Below are 27,649 nucleotides of genomic sequence, written 5' to 3'. Positions count from 1 at the left end.
CTCGGATCTGCCACACCAACTCCATGCTCCCTCAGATTCCTGCCATCCATACGGCCCCTCTATGACCCCAATGAATCCTCCATACCCTCTCACATAATATCCACTATCTATAGTCCTCAGTTGACAAAAATAGCCTGCGAATATCTAATAAAACTCTCATTCAATCACACGACTGATCCTGCAAAACAAAATTTCTCCATTGAAAAAAGGTAACCCTTTAAGTAGCCATTAAGCTATGCAAACAAACAGCCATGTACTCTGAATCCACATCAAATGCAGTGTATGTTGTTACAACCTCATAAAAGTGTCCTTCATTCCTCTGAACAGCTGTATCAAAAAACTGAGCTTCTGGAACTCAGCCAAGCATTCATGAGGGCCATAATTATAACAGCACTAGCTTTCCAACTCTAAAGGCTGCAATTGACAGAATAGATGGGGAATTCTGCATTTTAAAACAGCTTGTGTAGCAATCAATAGAGGGAGAAGGTGCTTGGATTTCTTTTTTTACCTTTCAAAAACAGATGTTTTTTCACAGCCAGAGCTGTACGGACATTTAAAGCGAAGTATCACGCATGATGAGAAGTGTTTTCAACAGGCTTTTCTGCATTTTCAATGCATCATGGAATATTTTGCTCTTTTTTTCAACATCGGGGGCGGGAGTCGGCGTGAATCCCGCCCCCGCCGTCCTCCCAATTCTCCCGCGCCCCAAGAACCGGCGTAACGTGAGTCGCGCCGCCTGCCTCGGAGAATGGCGGGGTCGGGCGCGACTCAATGGGCCCCGGGGCTGTCTAGATTCTCAGGCCCGCGATGGGCTGAAGTCCTGCCCGTTCTATGCTGGTCCCGCTGGCGTAAATTGGAGTTGGTCCCTTACCGGCGGGAACTGGTGACGCGGGCAGACTCCGGGGTTCTTGGGGGTCGCAGGCGGATCTCGCCCCGGGAGGTGCCCCCACGGTAGCCTAGCCTGCGGTCGGGGCCCACCAATCCGCGGGCGGGCCTGTGCCGTGGGGGCACTCTATTCCTACGCGTCGGCCGTGTAGGCCTCTGCAATGGCCGACGCGATGGTGAACCCCCCCTGCACATGCGCGGGGATGACATCAGCAGCTGCTGATACTCCCGCGCATGCGCGGACCCACGCCGGCCGCGGAGTCCCTTCGGCCCCGGCTGGCGCGGCGCCAAAGGCCTTCCACGCCAGCTGCCGGGGCGCAAACCACTCCGGCGCCGTCCTAGCCCCTGAAGGTGCGGAGGATACCGCATCTTTGGGGTGGCCCGATGCCGGAGTGGTTCCCGCCACTCCACTGCGCCGTTTCTGCCTGCCCCGCTGATTCCCAGAGAATCCCGCCCAAAATCTTTGATTCTATGATCACTCCTCCTTTAATTCAGGCTATCATTTAGACCAGTCTTGTTGCACAATGCTCGACCTAAAATAATGGGGGCGATTCTCCGATATGGAGGCCAAGTGTTCGCGCTGTCGTGAACGCCGTTGGTGCGAACAGGGCCCGGGCATGGCCTATTCACACCGCTCCGGCGTCCTTACGTGGCACCAAATGGGCGCCACGCCAACCCGCGCATGCACAGTCGGGGCAGCCCAATCCTGCGCATGCGCAGTTGGGCCGCGCCATCCTGCGTATGCATGGGGAATGTCTTATGCACGTCGGCCCCTCACCAACATGGCGGCGGTGTTCTGGGGTCTGGCCCGATCGTGGGCCAGACCCCGTCGGGGGCCACCCCGGTGAAGGAACCCCCCTCCCTCCCCCACAGGCCGCCCCACCAGCATTCTCGCAGAGCTCCCGCCGGCAGCAACCAGGGGTGGACGGCGCCGTCGGGAACCTGCCGTGTCGTAGCGGCCGCTCGGCCCATCCGGGCCGGAGAAACGCTGCTCGCCAGTTCTCCGAGAGGCCTGGTGCGAATCGCGCGCCGCTGGTTTCCGGGGGGGTGGGAGAATCGCGTGCGGGGGTCGGGGCGGCATGGCGCGATTCGCGCAGTGTCCCTGCAATTCTCCCACCCGGCGTGGTGGGGGGGTGGGAGAAAAGCGCCCAATATGTTCCCTAGTTGGATCTTTGGTATACTGGGGCGAAATTCTCCGGAAACGGCGCGATGTCCGCCGACTGGCGCCCAAAACGGCGCCAGTCAGACGGGCATCGCGCCGCCCCAAAGGTGCGGAATGCTCCGCATCTTTGGGGGCCGAGCCCCAGCATTGAGGGGCTAGGCCGGCGCCGGAGGAATTTCCGCCCCGCCAGCTGGCGGAAACGGCCTTTATTGCCCCGCCAGCTGGCGTGGAAATGACATCCCCGGGCGGCGCATGCGCGGGAGCGTCAGCGGCCGCCGACAGTTTCCCACGTATGCGCAGTGGAGGGAGTCTTTTCCACCTCCACCATGGTGGAGACCGTGGCGGAGGCGGAAGGGGAAGAGTGCCCCCACGGCACAGGCCCGCCCGCGGATCGGTGGGCCCCGATCGCGGGCCAGGCCACCGTGGGGCACCCCCCGGGGTCAGATCGCCCCGCGCTCCCCCCAGGACCCCGGAGCCCGCCCACGCCGCCTTGTCCCGCCAGTAAGGTAGGTGATTTAATTTACACCGGCGGGACAGGCAATTTGTCGGCGGGACTTCGGCCCACCCGGGCCGGAGAATCGAGCGGGGGGGCCCGCCAACCGGTGCGCCGTGATTCCCGCCCCCGCCGAATATCCGGTGCCGGAGACTTCAACTGAAACTAATTAAAGGCAAATAAGTAGACTTATTCAATTGCCGGCGGGGGGGGGGGTCGGAGAATGTCGCCCCTGGTGTTAAAAAGCTAGCTTTTTTGAAAAATAAATTTAGAGTACCCAATTCATTATTTCCAATTAAGGGGCAATTTAGGCTGGCCAATCCACCTACCCTGCACATCTTTGGGTTGTGGGGGTGAAACCCATGCAAAACACGGGGAGAATATGCAAACTCCACACGTACAGTGACCCCGAGCGGGGATCGAACCTGGGACCTCAGCGCCATGAGGCAGCAGTGCTAACCACTCCACCACCGTGCTGCCGAAAAGCTATCTTGAATGCACTCCAGTAACATGTCCTCCACACTATTACTGTAAATTCCCCAGTCTATATGAAGATTAGAGACCCCATGACAAATGTGTTAGCCCTCAACATGTCTCTCTAATTTTCTGATTTAATGGACTTACCTTTTACAATGTTTATTGTAAAGTCAATTTACATGCAAGAACAGAAGTACAGCATCTTTTAAGAAATATTTTAAAGTGTATTTTAGAGATGTCTATGAACAGCAGCAATTGGTTTGGGATAAGCAAGTGATGGAAAGGGCGGAATCTTGTGGTGGTATTGGAGATTTTAGTTGCCAGCTGAAGAACAAGCAAGAGCCACATGTCACCTCTTTTGGGAAGGCCCATTACAGTTTGTGCCAGTTGGGCACCTGACAGCCAACGGCAAGCCTTCCCATGGGATCAAGGACAACTCAAGAGGTGCTTGGGAATCAGAGGCTAAATGCTCTTGTTCCAATGGTGAGGTAGTGGCGAGGCCTAGAATCATTGCTGGATCCCTGATGGAAGTCAGTGATGTATGGAGGGGTGTTACGGAAGGCTGTGGGAGAGGATTCGGCGAAAGGGTAGGTGGTCAACTTTCAGTGAGATCCGATCCTTCCTGATGTTGGGTCTCTCGATCAGTCTCTGAGCATATTTAAATGAGTGACTGAAACCCCCCGACCCCCAGCCAAACCTTGGGCAGCCACTTCCTTCACCAGCCGTTTCCCCCCTCACCTCCCATTTGCCCCAACCAGCAGGAACCTGCAGGCAAACAAGTCAGACTTTACTTACTGTAATCCCCACATGACAAACCTCTCACCTGCCACTCGATTATTACCAACGGTGGTGGGCTGAGGTCCTTAATTTGCACATTAATTGCCCTTTAACAGCTTCAGTTGATGGTAGGGTGGGAAGGTTGTCCATGGGTTTTATGCCTTGGATTTATTGAGGTCGAGGCAGGAACATGGTAGAGTCTCCACATGCCATCCTCCCCCTTGTTCAAATGCTGCGCACTACCAAATCTGCCATAGTGGGTTGGCACAAGAATCCGTCCCATGGTGTTATGCTACGAACTGTGCAGATCAAGTAATATGAAAACTGTTAAGCTCCTTTCATTACTTGTAATCTAATAATTGTTTTGTAGTCCTTTGTGGTTTGGATATGGCAGTGGTGCGTGTAAACTAGTGCTTCTATGTCATATTGAAAATTGAATAAGTCTACTTATTTGCCTTTAATTAGTTTCAGTACCTTTGCTCCATAATGCTCAACTGTTAGACAATATGAAAAATGCATTTAAATAATAAAAACTTCACTGAAATATACGGTTAGCGTTTATTGCCTTTCTTTCAGCATACGAGTTGCATGAGTGTCCTGAACCGCAACCGTTTGCCAATGGCATTGTCACAGAATCTGGTTACAATGTCGGACAATCAATTTCCTTTGAGTGCTTGCCAGGCTATCACCTCATTGGCCACACTGTTCTAATCTGTCAGCATGGAGTTGACAGAAACTGGGATCACCCTATACCAAGATGTGAAGGTATGTCTTACCCTTTTATTGCTATCTGTGACCATTTATAAAATACTTCATACATTCTAACAGTAAAGCTCATGATAAAGATGTATGGCATCAACTGACGTGCTCTGTGTTAATACAAGGAATGTTTGGTAATTCATAGCCTTACTTTTGATAGAATAATACATTTTTCATTAAAAATTGTACATAATGTAATTTATATACTATATATAAGACTAGTTATTTTGTTTTACAGAACTTGAGTATTGCTGAAAAAAGAGACATGTTGAAGCTTTTCATGTTGCACCCATCAGGACATGTCACAAGAGTACCTGTATGAGGGAAAACAACAATTTATACTGCACGAGAAGAGGGTGCTGGTTGGTTGGCATATAGACACTGATTGGTAGAGGCATTGCCAAGGAGCATGCACCAGTTGATGATGATGACAGTTAACTGCCAAGCATTGTTTGAAATTGAAACCAGGCAGCTTGACTCTACTTGGCCAAAGCATTGCCCTACGGAATGAATCCACAAATGACTCTCGCTTATTTTGTTTAGCTGTAACAAGTGCAATATGTGTACATGTTCTTTCTGTCTGCAAAGAACACAGTCCTGCGTATTTATATATGCAGCTTTCAGTGCATGTAAATGTGCCACCCTGCTCAAGGTTTAAATATCAAACAATGTTTGGCAGTTAGCTGGCATTCTCCATGGCAAGACCTCCACCAATCAATGTACATTTGCCAGCCAATCAACATTCTCTTCCCATATGCAAAATGTCCCGAAGAGTTGAAAACAAATAGTTTCAACCTGTCTCTTTTTCAGCAATATATCAGACTATTCCAATTTATATTTGTATGTATTCATAGCAACACAATCTATATACAATACACATTTTGAAATAGTTTTAATGCTGAAATATTTATTGCCTGTTGCGTATATATTTCACAAATTATGGAATGATTGAATAAAATGGAAAAGGTAGAAACTTAGCTATTTTATTAGAGTATCTTTATCATTTTCCCATCTTACTTATTACCATAATCTGTACTTTAGAGACCTGAATTATTCAAAACTAATTTTATCTGATTGGTATTTTCGAATACCTCTAAAATTTATAAAGATTCCATTTTCATTTGTGATACCAGAAGGTAGTTCATGTTTTAATTATTAAATGATAATACTGATGTCAACTTGATATCTATGCAACACTAATTCGATGTTACTGATATCCAGAAATCAAATTGTCTGGCACATAGTAATTAGTTAATTGTTTCTGGTATTGCCTCTTTATCACTGTGATAAGCTGACAGTAGCATTTGCAAAAATGTCTTAGCTGGCTGTCAGAAATGCATAGAAAACACATGTGGTTTGCTTTTTTTGAACAATTAAAACAGTTATTTTTGCTAACCAGTTTGATGCTCATTTGTTGCCCTAAAGAGAGTTGTATTTCTGTTTTCAGTTCCCTGTGGAGGCAATATCACCACTTACAATGGCACAATTTACTCTCCTGGCTATCCAGATGAATATCCAAACTCGCAGGATTGTACATGGCTAGTGACAGTGCCTGTCGGCTATGGGATTTACGTCAACTTAACTCTGCTGCAAACTGAACCTGGCAATGACTTCATTACTATATGGTATGAATTTTTATTCAATCATGAGCCAACGTTTGTGGCACATTTCAACGGGTGTCATCCACACTAATACCTTGTTTGTAACAACATTGGTTGGGATGGCAACACAGCAACTGAGGATATTGGTCGAGTTGCACCTTGGTATTAGTATGCTGGAAACAAAAAGGAAAATACTGCAGATGTTTTGAAGCAAAACAGGCCCCAATGGCGTAGAAGTGTGGTGGAAGGAAAACGCATATGATGCCAGAAGTGCAGATCACCTCATTGACTGTGTAACAAAGCCAATTCTTTTCCCATTCCAAGTGTACCCAGTCATATAGGAGATGTTTCCATGTTTCTAGATTTTACATGCTTCACTCCCTCTTTTGTCGATCTCCCGGGTCCAATTTCACATCTTCTGGTTCACTGATATATATTTTACCTTTATCATTTATTTCATTTTCACCTTTATTGTCGCACCATATTCCTTTCTGTAATTTAATTATTTCCTGCTCTGCATCAAATTGCAAGCCATTTTTTTCCCCAGTGGCCCCCTCTTTTCCTGGCTCTACCCCTCCTTAACAACAGTTTTGTTTGTGACATCTCTCAGCTGTAACAACAGGCGATCAACTTGAAATGTTAACTCGACCTTCCTCTTCGCTGGAGCTACATGACCTGCTGAGTTTTTTCAACATATTCTATTTTTGGTTCTCGGCTGGATAAGGTTTAAGGCCATGATCAAGGAGAATGGTGTGAGGTGGATTTAAATTGTAAATTAAGTCAGTGTGAATGTCGCACAGGTCATTTCATTTACAATGAGCTACAGGACCTCAATGTGAACTTGGAGCAAAGGCATAATTTATTCATTATGATCGGTTCTAAAGATAAGGGGCGGGATTCTCCGACCCCCCGCCGGGTCGGAGAATCGCTGGAGGGCGGCGTAAATCCCGCCCCCGCCGCGCGCCAAATTCTCCGAAGGTTGAAAAGTCGGCAGGGTGTCAATTGCGCCGCTCACCTGGGAGAATGGCAGGGGCGGGCGCGAGACAATGGACTCCGGGGCTGCCCATATTCTGCCGGCCGGATGGGGGGGTGAGTGCCGGGGACGGGGGTGGGGGATGAGTGCCGGGTACGGGGGGGGGGGGGGGGGGGTGAGTGCCGGGTACGGGGGGGATGAGTGCCAGGTACGGGGGGATGAGTGCCGGGGACGGGGTGGGGGGGGGTGAGTGCCGGGGACGGGGGGGTGAGTGCCAGGGACGGGGGGGTGAGTGCCGGGGAGGGGGGGGGGTGAGTGCCGGCAAGGGGGACGGAAGGGATGAGTGCCGGGGACGGGGGAGGGTGAGTGCCGTGGTCGGGGAGGAGGGGGGGGGGAGGGGGGGGGTGAGTGCCGGGGACGGAGGGTGCGAGGGCAAGGGTGTTTGTCCGCCTGGCCAGGTGCCATCCTCCAACAGTCGCGCCCATGCAGCCCATGCCACCTTTCTGGGGGGGAGGGGTGGTACGGGCAATGATGACATGTCGTCATTCCCCCCACCCCCCCCCCCCCCTTCCCCGTCATGTTTTCTGATCAGCCAGCGATTTTCGGCCGCCGTGGCCACTATTCTCCATGTTGCCCTGGAGGAGGAGGAGGAGCGTGCCAGACAGGCGGCGCAGGCTGCCGCAGAGGGGCAGGCGGCAGCCGCCCAGGCTGGAGGGACACCCGGCCGACAGGACGAGGAGGAGGAGCAGGGGGAGCACATAGTGGAGGAGGAACACAAGGAGGGGGAGGAGGACGTCGCGGCGCCATGGCAACTGAGGCACCCGAGGAGGCCCCGTGTGTACCGGCCCCAGTTGTCGTACCAGGACCTCACGGACCGGGAATGCAGGAGGAGACTCCGGATGAGCCGGGAAACCGTGGCACAAATCTGCCACCTGCTGGCACACCTGGTACCGCGTGGCACTGGGGGGGGGGGCACCCTCTCCCCGTGTCCGTCAAGGTTACGGTGGCCCTGAACCTTTATGCCATGGGATCATTCCAGACGCCAGGTGGGGACCTGTCCGGCATCTTGCAGACATCAGTGCACCGGTGCATCCGGGCAGTGACAGACGCCCTATATGCCATGGCGGACCGCTACATCCGCTTCCCTGTGGACCGGGCCAGCCAGGATGCCCGGGCAGTGGGCTTCTCTGCCGTGGCCGGGTTTCGCATGGTCCAGGGCGCGATTGATGGGATGCACGTCGCCATGCGGCCAGCTGCAGATAACAGGGCCGTGGTCACCAATAGGAAGGGGACCTATTCCATGAACATCCAGGTGGTCTGCGATCACCGCATGATTACGTCTGCGCCCGGTACCCGGGAAGTGTACATGACTCATACGTGTTGTCACGGTCTTACATCCCCAGCATGCACAAGGGACGCCAACCCCGGCTGAGGGACTGGTTGCTGGGCGACGGGTTACCTGTTGCGGTCGTGACTGATGATGCCGATACGGAGGCCACAGAATGATGCGGAGAACAGCTACAATGATGCCCATGCAACGACAAGGGGTGTGATAGAGAGGTGCTTTGGCGTGCTCAAAATGTGTTTCAGGTGCCTGGACCTCTCTGGGGGCACCTCCAGTATCCATCAGATAGGGTCGGCCACATCATTGTGGTGTGCTGCGTCCTGCACAACATAGCCCAGCAGAGGGGCGATGTTCCACAGGCAGAGGAGGGCGGAGTGGAGGAGCAGCAGGAAGGGGCGAAGTCCTCCCCAGATGAGGGGGATGGGGGCAATGGTCAGGGCAGATGGGCTAGACATGGGCGGGTGGCTGTCCACCGTTACCGGCTGGGCCAGCGGGCACGGGACAGGCTGATAGACGCCCGCTTCACTGACTAGGGGGTGTGAGAATCGGCGAGTATGGCCACATACCGCACACCATGGCAACACCCGAAACACCCTCACCCCCCCCCACCCATCCACCCACCCAGCACCCTCACCCTCCCCCCCCCCCCCACAACCACACCCACCCCACCCGCATGCACACCTCCCCTCCATTGCAAATCCACCTGCGGCACGACGGCCGGGCTCTCTTGGGCGCCTGTGGAAGCGTGTCTATTGCAGGCCATGGAGGATGATGACAACCTGCCCTGCGATGAGCTCCTGGCTCCACATCGTTGGACTATGTCTGACCCATGACCACAGTACCACCATCCGCCTGGACCATCCCTGCATGCGGCTGTGACACTGCAGCGCACGGTCCCGTCCTCTGCCCGGGGGGATGTTGATGGCGGCCCAGGGGGAAGGGGGCAGACTCACCTGAGGCCGACGTAAGACCGCGCCTCACACACACACTGGCGCTCAAAGTACATGACACCCCCGCACACTTCGGACAGAGCACAAAGGCAGTTTCTGTGATTTTAATAACGAACAGTTCATACATGTGCCCTAGCCCCTAAAACTCATCTGTGCTCTGCACCCATGCCAACTTACTCAGTGTATAATTATTTGGCCTTACGGGCCCTTTGACTACGCCTAGGTGGTTCCCCAGACGTACAGCAGAACTGGAGGTGGACACCTGCGATTCTTGCCCTCTGACTCGGGATCCCTTAGGCGGCCGTTTTCTGGGGCGTCCTGGCCTAGATGGGCCAGGCTGCAGCCCGGGCGACTGGGATGGCGAGCTGCCAGCCTGTCCTGCCCATTACCCACCCGATGCACTTGGGACGGAAGTGGGGGGAGTCCGAGGTGCTGCAGTGTTCCTGGACCTCCCGTACAGGGGGACCAGGGACGGGCGCCAGCAACTCCTCCTCCCTCGGGGTGCCCAATGGCCCCCAGGCCTCTACATGGGTCGGGGGTGCGAACGGACCGGCCATCCGACGCCCCTCCGACACCTGGCGCTGCCAGTCCTGGAGGCCTGTGCTGGTATCGACAAGGGTCTGCAGGTTTGCAGCCATGGAGCTCAGGGAGTTGCCCATCCCTGTCTGTGACTGTGCGACGCCGGCTAGCACATGGGCAATGGCGCCGATGCCCTCAGCGATGGCCTGCTGAGACTGAGCCATGGCCTGCAGGGATTGGGCCATTGCCTGCTGAGACTGGGCCATGGCCTGCTGAGACAGGGCCATGGCGTTGAGCGCCTCTGCCATCTGCCGCTGGCGCTGGCTCATGGCCTCCTGTGAGAGGGCAGCCATGTCCTGGGCTACAGACGCCGCCTGCACGGAAAGCCCCAGGCCTCGCATACTGCTCCCCATGTCTGACACCGTCGTACCCATTGCCTCCACCGCGGACACCACCCGTGCGGTGTCAGCCTGGGTGGCACGCATGACCGGCACCACTCCCAGCTCCTGAACGTGGGTACACTCCTCCACCTGCGACTGCAGCCGCCGCAAGCTGGCCATCACCCTCTTCGCTCGTCCCATGTTCGGTGGTTGCATCGGGGCTATGGGTGGGTGTAGTAACTCCAGGAACCCAGGATCCATCTGGGCGGCAGATGTACGCTTGCGCCAGGATGCCCTCCAACCTCCCGGCCCCTCTGCTGCTCCTACCTCCACCTGCTGTACCTGTACGGCTGTGTTGTGCGCACCAGTGAGTGTTCCAGACACCTCATCACTAAAGTGCCCAACCGAGGTGAGTGTTCCTGTGATGGTGGAGGGTGTTGGAGACAGCAGTGGTGTGTCATGCTCTTCGTCCCACTCTGAGTCCATGGTACTTTGGGGTGGCGGTTCGTCTCCACTCATCCAATCTGTGTCACTGTCCTGTTTTTTGGTTTCCTGGGTAGGGGTCTCCTGGGTAGGGGTCTCCTGGGTAGGGGTGTCCTGGGTAGTGGTGTCCTGGGTAGTGCTGTCCTGGGTAGTGCTGTCCCGGATAGTGGTGTCCTGGGTAGGGGTATCCTGGGTAGGGGTGCCCTGGGTAGTGGTGTCGTGGGTAGGGCTGTCCTGGGTAGTGGTTTTGTGGCTCGGCTGCGACGGAGGCCTGTGGCTGCCCCCCTCGTCGCTGGGTGGCACACGCCTGCGTTGCCGCACACGCACAAGACGGGGGCGTCGTCTCCCTATTGCTCCAGGTCTCTCCGTCTCCCGTGGTCGCCCTCGGGCATCCTGTGGGCGTCGCGTGCCAGAGGGTCCGGGTCTCTCCGTATCCCGTGGTCTCCGAGGGGCATCCTGCGGGCGTCGCGTGCCAGAGGGTCCGGGTCTCTCCATATCCCGTGGTCACTCTGAAGCATCCTGCGGGCGGTCGGCATCTGCGGGGATGGATGCCTCAACGTTTGTTCCTGCGATACACAATGAAGCATGCATGGTGAGACACGCAGGCAGTGATCAGGTGATATGGGGGACAGGGGATATGGGGGAGGGGAGATATGGGAGATATGGGTGAGGAGGGATATGGGGGAGGGGGGATATGGGGGAGGGGGAATATGGGGGGATATGGGGGAGGGGGGATATGGGGGAGAGAGGATATGGGGACGGGCTCGCTTGCTGATGGGCCCCCGATCTCTGCATCGGCAACCTCCCGGTCCTCAGGTCCGCCAGCCAGTTCCAGGGCCCTTTCCTCATGTACGGTGAGTGGCCTCTCATCAGCTGGGCCCCCTCCAGTCGTCTCATGCTCCCTATTGTTGTGTGCGCGCTTCTCCTGTGGGGGGCGGGTGGGTGGCAGGGATAAAGGGCAACAGTGTTAGACAGGTATATGAATGCACGCCATCGGTTGCGCGTATAGTGCAGAGGTTAGGGTTAGGGTTGGTTTCACCTGAGTGTGTGCCACTCATCGGGCTGGGAGGTGGTGGGGACTCTCCCTGGCTGCCCTGACGAGGTTGTTCACCTTGTGGCACTGGGTGCCTGTCCGTGGTATCAGAGCCACAGCGCTAACGGCCTCTGCCACCTCCCTCCACAGCTGCTGCCTGAGGCGTGGGGCGACCCTGCGGCCGTGTCCGGGATATAGGGACTCCCTCTTCTCCTCCACTGCATCCAGGAGCGCCTCGATGTCGCGGTCCTGGAACCTCAGGGCTGCGTGGTGGGCGGCCATCTTGTCGGGTCTTCCGGGGTGGGGGGGGCGCGTCTTTTGAGCCATCACGCCATGCGGCATCAATGACGCCAGAAGGCGTCACCGCCCACGTCGGGTGACGCCATCGCGAATGGCGTCACACCGCTGCTAGCCCAGTCAGGGCCGGAGAATTTGCGTTGTTTGGGGGGGCCCGCATCCGGAGTGACCTGCACCGTTTTTGGCGCCGGGTCCCAGACATCGTGCCAGTTTTCGGAGAATCCCGCCCAAGGTTAGAGATTTGGTAAGAATCCTCTCACCTCAGTTAACTATTTGGATGTACATTGGGAGAAGGGGACGCAGTAGCATTTATCATGAAACATAGATTTCATTAAAATTCAGCATATTAATCTCTGAAGTGTTTCACCTAACCTGGATAGGTTAACTACCTCACGACCACATTGATGTGTAAGTCCTTTTCTCCGTTTTGAAAGTTATGATGATCTACATGAAAATATAAAATATGTATGGGAGCCGGCTGATGTAAATCTTATGATTTTTTCTGTCCGCCTCAATAGTGGCCCGGCCATCAGCTGCCAAGGCCGAAAGCTGTTGAAGCCCCTCCCTAAACCTCTCCGCATCTCTACCTCTCTTTCCTCCCGAAAGACACTTTTTGTGAGGCCTACCTCTTTGAGCAAAGTAGGCTGCCTGTCAAATGTAATTTATTGTTAAGACATAACGGTGCTATATAAATAAAATTGTTCTTGTTATGTGAGAGCTGAATAGTTAAGTGGACAATGAAGTGGGTTCAGCAGACAATGCAATTCTGGAAGAGACAAATTGAGGGATATTGCGAGGAGGCGGAACTTTGATTTGATTGATCAAAGGGGATAAGTGAGTTTGGGTTCTCAGGCTATTATTGGTGCCTGAAAAAAATTAATGGGAGTGATATTCCTCCTAATCAAAAAGTTGGCTTTGGGGTCAAAACACCAAAACACATGAGAACGTATAAAATAGGAGTGAAAGTTGGCTGTTTGGCCCCTTGAGCCTGCTCCGCCATTCAATAAGCTCCGCCATTCAATAAGATCATGGCTGATTCATTTGCGTTGAGTCCCACTTTCCCCATCTGTCCCCAATAACCTTTGATGCTGTTGCCCAACAAGAACCTATCTACCTCCTCCTTAAAATATTCAATGGGCCTACCCCCATCACCCTCTGATGCCAGAGAGTTCCAAAGTTGTCCCCGAGTTCTGGACTCAGCCACGAGAGGAATCATACTTTCAACGTCCACCTTGTCAATACCGTTCAGGATCTTTTATACTTCAAGCAAGCCACCTCTCATTCTTCTGAACTCCAATGGAAACAAGCCCAGCTTTTCCCACCTATTCTCATAAGACAACCCGCTCATATCAATTGAGTAAACGTCCTCTGAACTTCAGCTTGTACTCGTGTTGATTATTTGACACAACTTCACAGAAGTCATCTTATCCTCCTTATGTTTCATTTATTTTTGTGTGCCCAATTTCTCCAGATAATTAATTTGACCCTTACTTTCATTCTTTCAGGGATGGAGCTCAGCAAAGTGCACCCCAGTTAGGGGTGTTCAGTGGAAGCTCGACTAAAGAATCAACGTACAGTTCTTCAAATCAGATTCTTTGCAAGTTCCACAGTGATATGGCGAATCGAGGTCTATTTGTTTTAAACTTTTATGGTCAGTGGGTTTATATTCTTTGCAATTTGTTCTCAGTATTACAGATTCAAGCTATGGAATGCGGTAATGATTGGGGATGTTTATCCTCTGAGACTCTCGTCTCTACCTACAGAGTGCTGTCTACTTTCTTTTAATTTTCTCTTCACGTCTTCCACTTTCCCTTTGTTTCTGGACAGGACTATGTGTGCAGAGAGCAACAGTGAAAGTCCAAATTTATTACATGGGTAATGAAACCCCAATGCTCAGCATGCAGATGATGAAAGGATACTGCTGGGTTCAGTAACTCTTGAGTGATTATGACAAAACTAGTTAAAAATAGTATTGAAGGTGACATGCGCACTTAAATAAATGTCACTTAAAAGATTTCAGCTTGAAAATCCTATTTGAAGACAGTTTCAGATGCTGTTCAATCATTCAGAGAAATAGTTTTAGATAATGTAAAATTCCTCACGCCAATGAAGCCAGAATCACATTAACATTCCACCGTTATCAGTATGAGGGAGCATTTATTCCACTGCTGTTCTGAGGTACAGCCCCAGGTAGCAGTGTGGTGACTTTGATTATTTAGATCACATTATAAGTCTGAACTCGACCATTGGGTGAGCTCTGGGCTATAGGGCAATACTACCGATGGCCCTCTTGTCCAATGGATAGAATTGGACCATGAGTGCCCAAGGTCATCAAATTCCCCTTCAAACTATTCTTTGTTTGTAACTTTAGTGCAGCTTTGGCGTGGATAAACATGTTTTCTTTAGGGAGAAAACGTCAAGCTGTAACTGTGAATCTTTTGTACAACTGTGACATCTGTTACTAGCCTGGTACCAGCTGAGAGATATTGACTCTTCAATCAGTAATACGTTGCAGCTAAACTAAGTCAAAGGCATTTCCCAGTGGTGTCACCACGGAGAAATGCAAAATCTTTTGGATGAGAAAAGAAAAATGTTATAACTAAACTGATTCCATTTTAACTTCCCACCGGAATTCCATTTCGATCAGGTGAAGGATAAGAGTGTGGTCTTAATTCCCATTGCCCTGAAAGATCAACACACATACACATTGAACCAACGTGACATTTCTATTTATTGCTCCACTCCACTTCTATGTACTTGGAATAATGATGTTGTTGCCATTACAGAGACCTGGTTGAGGGAAGGACAGGATTGGCAGATAAACATTCCAGGATTTAGATGTTACAGGCAGGATAGAGGGGGATGTAAAAGGGGTGGAGGAGTTGCGCTACCGGTTAGGGAGAATATCACAACTGTACTGCGGGAAAACACCTCAGAGGGCAGCGAGGCTATATGGGTAGAGATCAGGAATAAGAAGGGTGCAGTCACAATGTTGGGGGTTTACTACAGGCCTCCCAACAGCCAGCGGGAGATAGAGGAGCAGATAGGTAGATGGATTTTGGAAAGGAGTAAAAGCAACAGGGTTGTTGTGATGGGAGACTTTAACTTCCCCAATATTGACTGGACTCATTTAATGCTAAGGGCTTGGATGGGGCAGAGTTTGTAAGGAGCATCCAGGAGGGCTTCTTAAAACAATATGTAGATAGTCCAACTAGGGAAGGAGGTGTACTGGACCTGGTATTGGGGAATGAGCCTGGCCAGGTGGGAGAAGTTTCAGTAGGGGAGCATTTCGGGAGCAGTGACCACAATTCAGTAAGTTTTAAAGTGCTGGTGGACAAGGATAAGAGTGGTCCTAGGGTGAATGTGCTAAATTAGGGGAAGGCTAATTATAACAATATTAGGTGGGAACTGAAGAACATAGATTGGGGGTGGATGGTTGAGGGTAAATCAACATCTGACATGTGGGAGGCTTTCAAATGTCAGTTGTAAGGAATTCAGGACCGGCATGTTCCTGTGAGGAAGAAGGATAAATATGGCAAATTTTGCGATCCTTGGATAACGAGAGATATTGTAGGTCTCATCAAAAAGAAAAAGGAGGCATTTGTCAGGGCTAGAAGGCTGGGAACAGACGAAGCCTGTGTGGAATATAAGGAAAGTAGGAAGGAACGTAAGCAAGGAGTCAGGAGGGCTAAAAGGGGTCACAAAAAGTCATTGGAAAATAGGGTTAAGGAGAATCCCAAGGCTTTTTACACGTACATAAAAAGCAAGAGGGTAGCCAGGGAAAGGGTTGGCCCACTGAAGGACAGGGGAGGGAATCTATGTGTGAAGCCAGAGGAAATGGGTGTGGTACTAAATGAATATTTTGCATCAGTTGTCACCAAAGAGAAGGAATTGGTGGATGTTGAGTCTGGAGAAGGGTGTATAGATAGCCTGGGTCACATTGAGATCCAAAAAGACGAGGTGTTGGGCGTCTTGAAAAATATTAAGGTGGATAAGTCCCCAGGGCCTGATGGGATCTACCCCAGAATACTGAAGGAGGCTAGAGAGAAAATTGCTGAGGCCTTGACAGAAATCTTTGGATCCTCACTGTCTTCAGGTGATGTCCCGGAGGACTGGAGAATAGCCAATGTTGTTCCTTTGTTTAAGAAGGGTAGCAAGGATAATCCAGGGAACTACAGGCTGGTGAGCCTTACGACAGTGGGAGGGACATTACTGGAGAGAATTCTTCGAGACAGGATCTACTCCCATTTGGAAGCAAGTGGCCATATTAGCGAGAGGCAGCACGGTTTTGTGAAGGGGAGGTCGTGTCTCACTAACTTGATAGAGTTTTTTGAGCAGGTCACAAAGATGATTGATGCAAGTAGGGCAGTGGATGCTGTCTATATGGACTTCAGTAAGGTCTTTGACAAGGTCCCTCATGGCAGACTGGTACAAAAGGAGAAGTCACACAGGATCAGAGGTGAGCTGCTAAGATGGATACAGAACTGGCTAGGTCATAGAGAGTAGCAATGGAAGGGTGCTTTTCTGATTGGAAAGCTGTGACTAGTGGTGTTCTGCAGGGATCAGTGCTGGGACCGTTGCTGTTCGTAGTATATATAGATGATTTGGAGGAAAATGTGACTGGCCTGATTAGTAAGTTTGTGGACGACACAAAGGTTGGGGAATTCATGCTGAGGGGTGGGTGGCATTGGTGGGACAAGCTAGAAAATCCTGCCCTATGACTCTATGGCTCTACTTTTGAAATAGGCTGCATATAGGAGATTTGGATAATTATGATGAGGATGCTCATTTGACCCATCTCAGATTATCCATGCAAAATGACCATAATGTTCTCCATTTGTGACATTTAGTTTTTTTCAATCTGAATATTGCTGAAAAGGATCCATTTTTTGTCAAAGTTTTTCATCTTGCACTCAAAGAACAAGGAACAAAGAAAAGTACAGCACAGGAACAGGCCCTTCGGCCCTCCAAGCCTGTGCCGACCATGCTGCCCGTCTAATGTTGATTTACCCTCAAACATCCGCCCCCAATCTAGGTTCTTCAGTTCCCACCTAATATTGTTATAATTAGCCTTCCCCCAATTTAGCACATTCACCTTAGGACCACTCTTATCCTTGTCCACCAGCTGAAACAGGCACAATCTGAGTACACGTCCTCTCTGACTGCAAAGAAGGGCAAAGGTTTGGCAAAGATTTGAGCAGCAGGTGAAGCTAGTTGTGCCATGCTGCCACTATGTCATAGTAAAACAAGTGGTTTTCACCACAAATAGGATGACGCCATGACGCCATCAAGCTAAAAAGACATTCTGCCTATCACACAGTGAGCTATACAGCTGGTTTGTAATGCAGAACAAGGCCAGCAGTGTGGGTTCAGTTCCCATGCCGGCTTACCAGAACAGGCGCCGGAATGTGGCGACACGGGGCTTTTCATAGTATCTTCATACTTGTAACAATAAAAGATTATCAAATGATGCTAGGTATGAAGGCTGTTAAAACCCCTCAAATACCACAGGGGATCACGGATTGATCTCCTCATGGGCTTCACAGAATATGAGTTCCCCCAGAGGCCCGCTCAGCTGTGGGGCTCTAAATATCCAGACCTAGGCTGCAGTTCCCGCTAATCCCCGGGCTGGGACATTTGGTTTGTACACCGCAGCTTTGGTTTAATTTGAGCTGGATAATAAACTTACTTTGCCTTTTCCAAACCTATTTTGCCTTTATCCTGCACTCCTGGAATTATTACAGGGGCCATGCACTCCAAAGACTGGCGGATCATATCAAACAGCATGTCATAGGTGCTGTTCACAATAGGCAAGATACAGACCATACTCAACCAGCCCGTGCTTGCAGAACTCAAGACACAGTGTTCAACATTTGATGTGATTCCGCAATTGGACAAAATTTGCTAAATAATCCTCAGTGTTCTAAGAATCACACTGACAACCAAGTTAAGATTGCCAGTCAGGTGTACAGTGTGGCACATTTGTGTGTACTGGAAGCTACATATATAATACACAAGGTCCTGCTCTTTGCAGAACAAAAGAACATGTACACCCATTGTTCCTGTTTCAGCTAAGCAAAGTAAGTGACAGCCATTCATTGATTCATTCCGTAGGATAATTCTTTCGCCTCAGAGTCAAACTGCCTGTTTTAAATTTCTAACAATGCTTGGCAGTTATCTGTCAGCCAACATCAACTGGTGCAATCTCCAAGTCAATGCCTTTACTAATCTGAGTCCACTTTCCAACCAATCAGCAGTCTCTTCTCATGTAGTATACATTTCTTGTTTTCCCTTCCATTGATATTCTTGTGAATTGTTCTGATGAGCGCCTTTGAATGTCTACGCTTTTCAGCAATACATAATTTCTGTACTACCAATTGACTATTTCTTTTAAAAAAATGATTTTTACAGCATTTTCACCTCCAAAAGATTACCCTGGAGTTCATTCTTCATACTGATTATTCTTTGTGAAGTAGAACTTTCTTAAATAATTCCTAAAATGATCATTCATGAGTTGTACCTCTGGCCCCTTGCCCCACTCAACATTTAACATCACATTCAAGCTTTACCTTTTCTGTTCTCTTCATCATGGAAGCATCCTCACTTCTACATACATTCTCCTTTCAATAAATGACAACATCCTGTTTGCCTTTCTACTCGCTGCTGTACCTAGATATTAAATTTGTACGATTCATATGCCAGGTCACGGACCTCACTCTGTAACTTTGGGACATCACTTCCCTCGACAAAGTCAAGGGAATTTTCAAACAGCTGCCTCATTGGTGAATAAATACAAAATGTGAACATCATGATCCGTCGATATGAAATAATTGCATTAGTGCAGCATTGATATAAAGTGTTGTGGTCCTCTCGTACTATCACTGTCGTGTTTCAAGTCTGACATGTTTCATCACGCTGGGCTGTCAGCAGGTTTTGAGGACTTTGCCTAAAAGCTTCCATCATTTAGCCCTCTCCCAACTCCCTCCATTCTTGTACACAAGATTATGTATTATTTTTCCAGGCACTAAAATATAAGAGAATAAGCCATCAAACATAAAATGACCCTTTGACCAATCAAGCCCTTCTTTATTTGCAAAAACATGCACCATGTATTGGCGCTACTCGGCCAAGCTTCTCTCTCCCTTTCTTTACCCAGTTAATTAATCAATCGCAATTTTATCCGCATGCATATTAGTAAAGTGTACATTTCAGTTACACTTTATGTGTGAACTGCAACAGCAATCTTCTATCAATCATCACTTTCTGGGTTTGAGGACAGCAAGGCTGAGCTTCAGCAACAAACCTTTTCTTCTTACTAAAGCTAACCTGTAATGTCCCTGGGCTCTGCTAAAATATAATTGTGTTGGATCTGTCAAATACGTTAAAAGAGTAGCTCTGCTTGAGCAGCATATCATTTGAAGTATGAATGCTAATTTAATTCAGCATTTCCACTGGGAGGAAAACTAGAAGCTTAAAAGCTGCTTTGAACATTGAGAGCAATAATGTGACTGTAATACACTCCATATCATGGCTCTCATAATGAATTCACTTTTTTACTCTGTATGCCAGATCGCAAGCTCACCTATGCAACATGGAAATTAGCCACTTAATGACAAGTATACAACTTATTATAGGTGGTTGACAAGAGCTTAGTTATGATGGGAAAGGTGCTATTATTCTCCCAGCTAAGGAGTTGGGTCACAGCTCACCTACAGTAATGAGCTTTGTTTGTCTCCATCTTCTGACACCCACCTATAGCTGAGTTGTTTAGGACTAACCATTATACAATGCTGACAATGTTTCTTTTCCCTGCTGTCAGTTTAATTACCAGACCAAGTGAATTTTGCTCAATCTGAAATAATAATTTGGAATATTAGAATATAGAATTGAAGTCATTCTATGGTTGCAAGAGAATACACAAAACTAATGGACGAGCTCATACATTTGATTGTGCTTTTTGCTATTGCGACTAAAGGCAGAGGTATTTTTTGGAGATAACTGGGTGTTGCACTGGGTTTGAATGTGATTCTTCTTTGGGATTTGATTTGAATTGCGCACGACTGACAGGATAAAATCTCCCCTCTCTCTGGTGATTTTAACATTGCGAAGCAAAAAGAGTTCAGGCAGTGTCAATTCAGTTCCTACTTGGTGTGAATCATCAGCTCAAAACGGTTGATAATTAGTCACTAACTGGCAGCTTCATTCAGGCAGACCATCCGGATGGCTGGTATGGAAAATATAAATATCTCACTGGTGCAGTAAAAGGTACTTTCCAAGACCCTTCTGAGGTGTATAATTGGGAATTGTGTCAAGGAAGGTAAAGTTCTGTGCATGACCAAAGACTACTTGATGCTGGGTTTGAGTGACATGACAAAAGGATTTTTGCTGGATTCTGACTTCTTTATTTAAAGACTTCAAAATAAATAAGCATTTCAGATGGTACAGTGGAACCTTACCAGTGTTCACACATAACATTTAAAACAAGCTGCTGGGATTTCTGCTGTTGTTCCATATTGCATTACTGAAAAAAAAAATGTAGATTTGTAAATCAAAAAAAAAATTGTTTCATGGCAAATAATTTAAATGAGTTATCATATTTGGTGTGTTTTTGGCTTTCTCCCAATACCTTTACACGTACGGTTGGCTGGTTTCCTGAGAATTAAACTGGTCAAAGCAAGCTATAATTGTGTGTTGGCGCAATCAAATTCAGACACATACTGGACAGCTGATGATTACCATACCGACAGCCGACTGGACAGTCCTCGATGATTTTCATGTATGAAAATTACCATGTGCTGCCCAAACTCAGTTACAAAGGTTGTTAACATGATATTAACTCAGAAGAGAAGAAATTTGACCATTTTAATGGCATTTAAAAGGTTGTTCAAATAATTACCCTCCACCAAGCACCTTAAATTGGTAGTGAATTAAAAGCCAGGGAAACTGGCTGCACTTGTGACAAGGTGAATGGAGGCAGGTGGCAAACCTTCTTCACAACTTTGCCAATTGACTTGACAACTTTCTTCCTGTACCTAAAACTAATTGCATATGTGTTTGGTTCTCTCGAAATCCCATGCTCGCCACATCAATAATCGTATTCTCTAAGGGCTTCCTCATTGTACATTGCATCTTGGCCTTTACCTCTGCAGCGGTATCACTTGAAGCCATTTGTCCATCTCTGATCTAATTCCGTCCATTTTATTACTCCGAACATGGAGCCCATTTGGAAACTCCGATTCATGATAGGGTGGGAGAGGGAACAGGCTGCCCCATGTTTGAAGATGCCATGGGCTGCAACACAAGCCCTCTACCTACGTTGAACTTTAAGGTTAAAATTTTTGAGACACTAAAAGAAAAGCCAGAGACCCTCGTTTGCTTAAAACTATTGGAAGGTCAAATTTGATTTTGCCAGTAATGCAAAATTGGCAAGAGTGAATCAATGGGTTGTTTTACATCTCACCCGATTTTTCATTTTCTATTGAAGAAGGTCTGGGATTCTCTTCCCAAACCTCTCTTCCCCTCTCTCTCTGCCATTAAAATGTATCTCTCTGAGCAAGCTTTCAGTCACCTGTCCTAATATCTCCTGCTCTAGCCTGGTGCCCATTATTGGTTAGGTTTCTGTAAAGCGGGTGACACGGTGGCACAGTGGTGAGCACTGCTGCCTCATGGCACCAAGGATCCAGCTTCAATCCCGTCCCCGGATCACTGTCCATGTTTGCACATTCTCCCCGTGTCTGCGTGGGTCTCACCCTCACAACCCAAAGATGTGCAGCGTAGGTGGATTGACCATTCCCAATTGCCCCTTAATTGGAAAAATTAAAATAAATTAAAATTCTGTAAAGTATCCTTGGAATTTTGCAACACAAAAGGTGCGATAAAAATGGTGTTGTGGTTATTTAGGGGAAAGTGAGGGTGCAGTTGAGTGGGTTCTGTTGCTGAGACGCTCTCTGAAAAGTGGTCACATTGCACACCACCCCCCAAGATTGCTGATTTGTATCCAGTTGTGGGTGCTCTCGTTTATTGCTCAGATTTCTTGTATTTTCTTCATACCTGCCCCACCTCTCCTTGCCTGCTTGCCTGTTATTCTCCCCAACCTGACTCCCTTGTCCCCTTGTCAACAGATGTGTCTTTGTAATTAGTTGCTGGGTGCTGCCACAGTCTACTTCAGGGGTCATTGGCAACTACCCCAGAACCCCCTGCACCTCATTCTCACTGGTAGGGCATAAATTGATTTAAATTCCAGTAAGGACAGGTGAGGCACCACATCCCAAGAATGTTGCTCTCTCAATGGGTAAAGATCCAACCGAGAAAGATTAAGGTAAATTGAGTATAAGGCTAAGATGATATGGGAAAGGAGACGTGGAACGTGGTGTCGTGAAATTCTTTCAGAGATGTTTTTCTTTACATTCGCTGAATTCCTTTTTAGGGCAAAACTAGTTGCATGTGCTCAAAATCTTTGTCACGGTCCCTCCTAGAAGCTCTTAAGTGATTACAAAATTAAGTAATTGCAAAGTACCTTAAAATACCTTAAAAACCCATCCACTTCCTCAGGATGACCTTTCCATGCCTTAGGTGCAGCCTATAATTTAAGAGTGGGTGAGATGTTGTAATTGCAACTTTAATGTTAAATAGTGTCATTCTTATTGTTTCACAGCCTATCAGCTGAGGAAATGCCGTCCTCCTGTCTCTGTGCCAAATGCTGAGATATTCACTGAAGATGAAGAGTTTGAAATCGGTAATTGTGTTAACTATTTTTGGTGTCATTACTCACGTCACTCATTTGGAGAGAGTCCTGTTACACCAACGCATTCAGTTTGTCATTCAGAGTGAAAATACAAGGTTTGGCTGAACTTTCATCTTCTCATTAACCTGGAAGATTCAGCCATCCAGTTAGGACCGAAGTATTTACTGAGTATCCATAGATCCCAGAAGAAATGCTTGGATGGAGAGGCCCTGAAACAGAGCAGAGGATGCTGTCCTTGGGAGAAATGTTGAAGATTCCTTGGAAACATGGCCACAGCCCCCTTCATATAAGAATGCAAATAAAAGCACAGAAAATTAATGAAACTTTCTGCGGTTTCGACCTTGTTGCACTTGTCATCATGATAGCTGATTGTGTGTGTGTGTGTGTATGTGTGTGGACTTGAGTATTAGATACTATGTGATACTTGGGTCAGATACTGTAAGATGCACTCTGTCCTACATATGGGGTCACCTGACCTCGGTTCTGAAGGTCAGGTAACGTATAGATATTAGGGAGTTAGCCAGCATGGCCGGATACATGCTGTCGTTCTTGCTGCTAAACTCAAGAGTTATTCTTTCAGCCTGAGATGTGAATGAAATGAAATGAAAATGAAATGAAATCGCTTATTGTCATAAGTAGGCTTCAAGTGAAGTTACTGTGAAAAGCCCCTAGTCGCCACATTCCCGCGCCTGTTCGGGGAGGCTGGTATGGGAATGTGAGATTGGCAACGAGGATAAATACAGAGATGTTTAGCGGGATGGGGGGGGGGATTCTCCACATGCATTGTCAGTGTGTCAGGAGGCAGTGCCAATGGGTGGGGCCTGAAACGTGGGTTGACATGAGGTGGGCATGAAGATAGGGGCAGGACATCTGGTGATCCCACAGTGGGGTGTTACTCACCTGCGATTGGGAGGGGTGGGGGTGGGCCCTGATGCAAACGAGAAGGGGTTGTGTCTGCAGGGAGACCCAATTGCCAGGCCGTCGATGGCAGCGATCCTTGTGAGGGGGAAGAGTAGAACAGGTTAATGTCTGCAGGGATGGTGGGGTCCAATGACGGCCCCGATGCTGGTGGTGTTGAGGGAGGGGACCTTTACTGGCACTTAGTGATAGTCCCGATCTCTATGAAGCTGGGCTTGCTGGAGTGATTAGGCTCCGCCCCTCTCAGTACTGTTGCAAAACTCGCCCCCCTCCAAAAGAATTTCTAAATGTGGGTGGATTGTAATGTGAATCTGCCCAACCACCCAGCAGGAATAGGACCACGTTTCCCACCGGAGACCACACTTCGAAATATTTTGGGAAAATTTCACCCTAAGATTGTGTGCTTCTTCCAGATCATTAATCTATATGGTGAAAAATTGTGGTCCCAGCACTGACCCCTGAGGCACACCACTAGTCACCAGCTGCCATCCTGAAAAATACCCCTTTATCTCCACTCTGCCTTCTGCCAGTCAGCCAATCCGCTATCCATGTGAAGATCTTACTCTTACTACCATGGGCCTTAACTTATTTAACAGTCTCCTATGCGGCACCTTGTCAAAGGCCTTCTGGAAATCTAAATAAATCATTTCCACTGGTTCTCCTTTGTCTGACTTCCTTGTTACTTCTTCAAAGAACCCTAACAGATTTGTCAGATATGACCTCCCCTTGACGAAGCTGTGCTGACTCAGTCCTATTTTATCATGCACTTCCAAGTACTCCGCGATTTCATCTTTAATAATGGACTCTCAAATCTTACCAGTGACCAAAGTCAGGCTAACCGGCCTATAATTTTCCATCTTCTGCCTCCCTCCCTTCTTAAACAGTGGTGTTACATTAGCCACTTTCCAGTCCTCTGGGACCCTTCCTGCCTCTAGTGATTCCTGAAAGATCACCACCAATGTCTCCACCATCTCCTCGGCTATCTCTTTTAGAATCCTGGGCTGTAGTCCGTCCAGTCCAAGTGATTTATCCACCTTCAGAACTTTCAGTTTCCCCGGAACCTTCTCCATAGTGATGGTCACTGCACTCACCTCTGCCCCCTGATTCTCCTGCAGCTCTGGCATCCCACTGGTGTCTTCCATCGTGAAGACTGATGTAAAGTAACTATTCAGTTCCTCTACCATTTCTTTATTTCCTATTATTACTTCTCCAGCCACATTTTCCAGTGATCCAATGTCTATTTTTGCCTCTCCGTTTATATATTGAAAAAATCTCTTCCTATCTTCCTTTATATTACTAGCTAGCTTGCACTCATATTTCATCTTCTCCCCCTCTATTGGTTTTTTAGTTGTCTTCTGCACACTTTTAAAGGCTTCCCAGTCCTCTGCCTTCCCACTAATACTCGCCACTTTGTATGCTTTTTAAAAAACTTTTATATTGTCCTTGACTTTCCTCATCAGCCATGGATGCATTGTCCTCCCCTTAACATGTTTCCTTCTCCTTGGGATGAATTTCTTGTGTGCTTCCCGAATAACCCCCCAAAACTCCTGCCATTGCTGTTCCACTGTCTTCCCTGCTCGGCTCCTTTTCCAATCAACTCTGGTCAGCTCATTCCTCATGTCTTTGTAATGCCCTTATTTAATTGTAATACCGTTACATCTGATTGCAGCTTCTCCCTCTCAAACTGGAGGTTAAATTCTATCATATTGTGGGCACTGCTCCCTAAGGGTTCCTTCACCTTAAGTTCCATAATCAACTCTGCCTCATTACCCATCACCAAATCCAGAATTGCCTGTTCCCAAGTAGGCTCTGTCACAAGCTGCTCCAAAAACCCATCTCTTAGACATTCCACAAATTCCTTTTCTTAGGATCCACTACCAACCTGATTTTCCCAGTCCACCTGCATATTGAAGTCCCCCATGATTATTTTACGTGCCTTTTCTATCTCCTGATTTATTTTCTGTACCACATCCTGACTACTGCTTTGGGGCCTTGTACATAACTCCCACCAGGGTCCTGGCGTTGTTGCCCATGGCGCTCACAGCCTTTTCCACCATGCCCAGTGCAAGGCGGCGGGTGGCAACCTCCTTCCCACCCGGGGTACAGGGTGGCCCGCCTCTCCTCCACTGCATCCAGCAGTGTCTCCAGTTCCGCATCGGTGAAACAGTGTGCCGGCTGAAATAGGTGTGTGCAGGGAGTGGAGTGCTTAGATGTGGCTGTAGCTTGTCAGCCTCTCAAGCATCAATCCCGTCCTCGGCGAATTGGACACCATTTTTCATTGGAATTTATCATGTTCCACTTGCCGTCGATGTAGCCCATTAACGATTGATGTATTGCTATGGGAACGGCGGCAATTTTCCTGTCATTGAACACCAATTCAGTCCCGGCGCCTACACATTATTTCTAAAACAGAAAATCGTAGTCTACATGTCTGGGAGTTAGCCAGCATAGTAGATTAAATGATATTGTTCTTGCAGTTGAATCTGTGACTTTGAGTGTTATTCTTTCAGCCTGAGATGCGACAGTGACCTTGAACCAAAGATGAGATCTATGGTTGCAGCCTGGCAGACCAGTCTGGTTTGATTCTGTCTGTCAGCAAGGAAACTTCCAGCCAGAGTTTCCACGCACATTACTTTTTGAATTTATTGATTCAATTGTCTATCGCCATTTGCTTTCCACAGCTGTGACCTAAAATTGTAAAATGTACAGGTCAAGTATCCTTAATCCGAATCCCTTGGAACCATTTGCGTTTCGGTATTCAGATACTTTTGTTTTTCGGATGTGCTATAGCTCCTGTATATAGGGGGCCTCCTTAGGTTACATGAGCCCAAGACTAGGGTACAAATGCGAGGTTGTTTCTCCATTTGCCAACTCTCACACACCCTACATTTTACCTGTTAACGCTTCTTACGGCAGTGTTATAATATTGCATTGCTTTATTAACATGATTAAAATGTGTTTGGCTTTTGGGTGTATGGATAAAAGATATTCGACTGTACTTTGTTTCATCCCTGGTTCTGATTTTCCTGTTTGCCTGGATTATGTAAAGAGCATAGTTTATGGTTGCTAAGTGATTTGGTCCCGATCTTCATCAGAACTATGACAGATCCAACTGTTTTTGTCCCGACCCCGACCAGCACAATACCCCCCAATCCCTCCCACCGTTTCCACTGTCTGGCAATCCCCACCAGCCGGCATCGTCCAGCTACCAGCCTCACTTGTCCAGCACCGCTCCCCTGATCACTATCCTCCTCCAGCCTCTCCTGAGCAATCCCCCCCAACTTCCACTGCCTGGGCTCCGACCTTCCATGCCTGATTTCCCCCAGCCTCACTATGTGTTTGGCAGTTTGCAAACCCACCAGCCCCCCCCCCCCACCCCCCCACAACCACCATCAGCAACCCCCCCCCCACCCCAAATCCGACCTCCCCTGTCCTGTAGCCGTGGCCTCAGCTACTCCTGATGGCATGACTGAGATGAAATCATCTTTGGAAGTCCATGGACTTCCATGTGTCAACCATGCCATCCGCAAATTCCCAACATCACTGGGGAGGGAGGGTGAAGTCATCTGGCCAGAAGGAAAGACATTAGGATCCATTGAAATAAAATTGTCTGGCAGGGAGAAAAATGGGACAAGAATTTATGTAATATTCTCTACCTTCTCCGCTTCGTCTGTATGCACTGCATTAATTCTGCTCTTTTCTACACCAAGGTGATATTATCAAGTATCAATGCATTCCTGGATTTACTCTGATCGGAAATGAAATATTAACATGTCGTCTGGGAACGCATCTCCAGTTTGAAGGACCACCTCCATCCTGTGAAGGTACATAAAGGGAAAATATCATTCAATAA

The 27,649-nt window shown here is 48.6% G+C and overlaps 1 protein-coding gene across 1 annotated transcript in view; it reads left to right on the top strand.

Moving 5' to 3' along the window:
* The window catches only part of csmd2 (CUB and Sushi multiple domains 2), a 995,459-nt gene that overhangs the window by 744,532 nt on the left and 223,278 nt on the right, over positions 1-27,649 (top strand). The window contains exons 39-43 of the mRNA XM_072502405.1: positions 4,371-4,559; positions 6,001-6,178; positions 13,640-13,785; positions 22,789-22,869; positions 27,507-27,620. Coding sequence (XP_072358506.1) covers positions 4,371-4,559; positions 6,001-6,178; positions 13,640-13,785; positions 22,789-22,869; positions 27,507-27,620 — 708 coding nt within the window. The remainder of the gene's footprint in view (positions 1-4,370; positions 4,560-6,000; positions 6,179-13,639; positions 13,786-22,788; positions 22,870-27,506; positions 27,621-27,649) is intronic.

The sequence above is a fragment of the Scyliorhinus torazame genome, chromosome 1 (assembly GCF_047496885.1).
Source record: "Scyliorhinus torazame isolate Kashiwa2021f chromosome 1, sScyTor2.1, whole genome shotgun sequence".
NCBI lineage: Eukaryota > Metazoa > Chordata > Chondrichthyes > Carcharhiniformes > Scyliorhinidae > Scyliorhinus > Scyliorhinus torazame.
The sequence above is the reverse complement of the archived record's forward strand: the minus strand, read 5'-3'. Positions and strand labels throughout refer to the sequence as shown.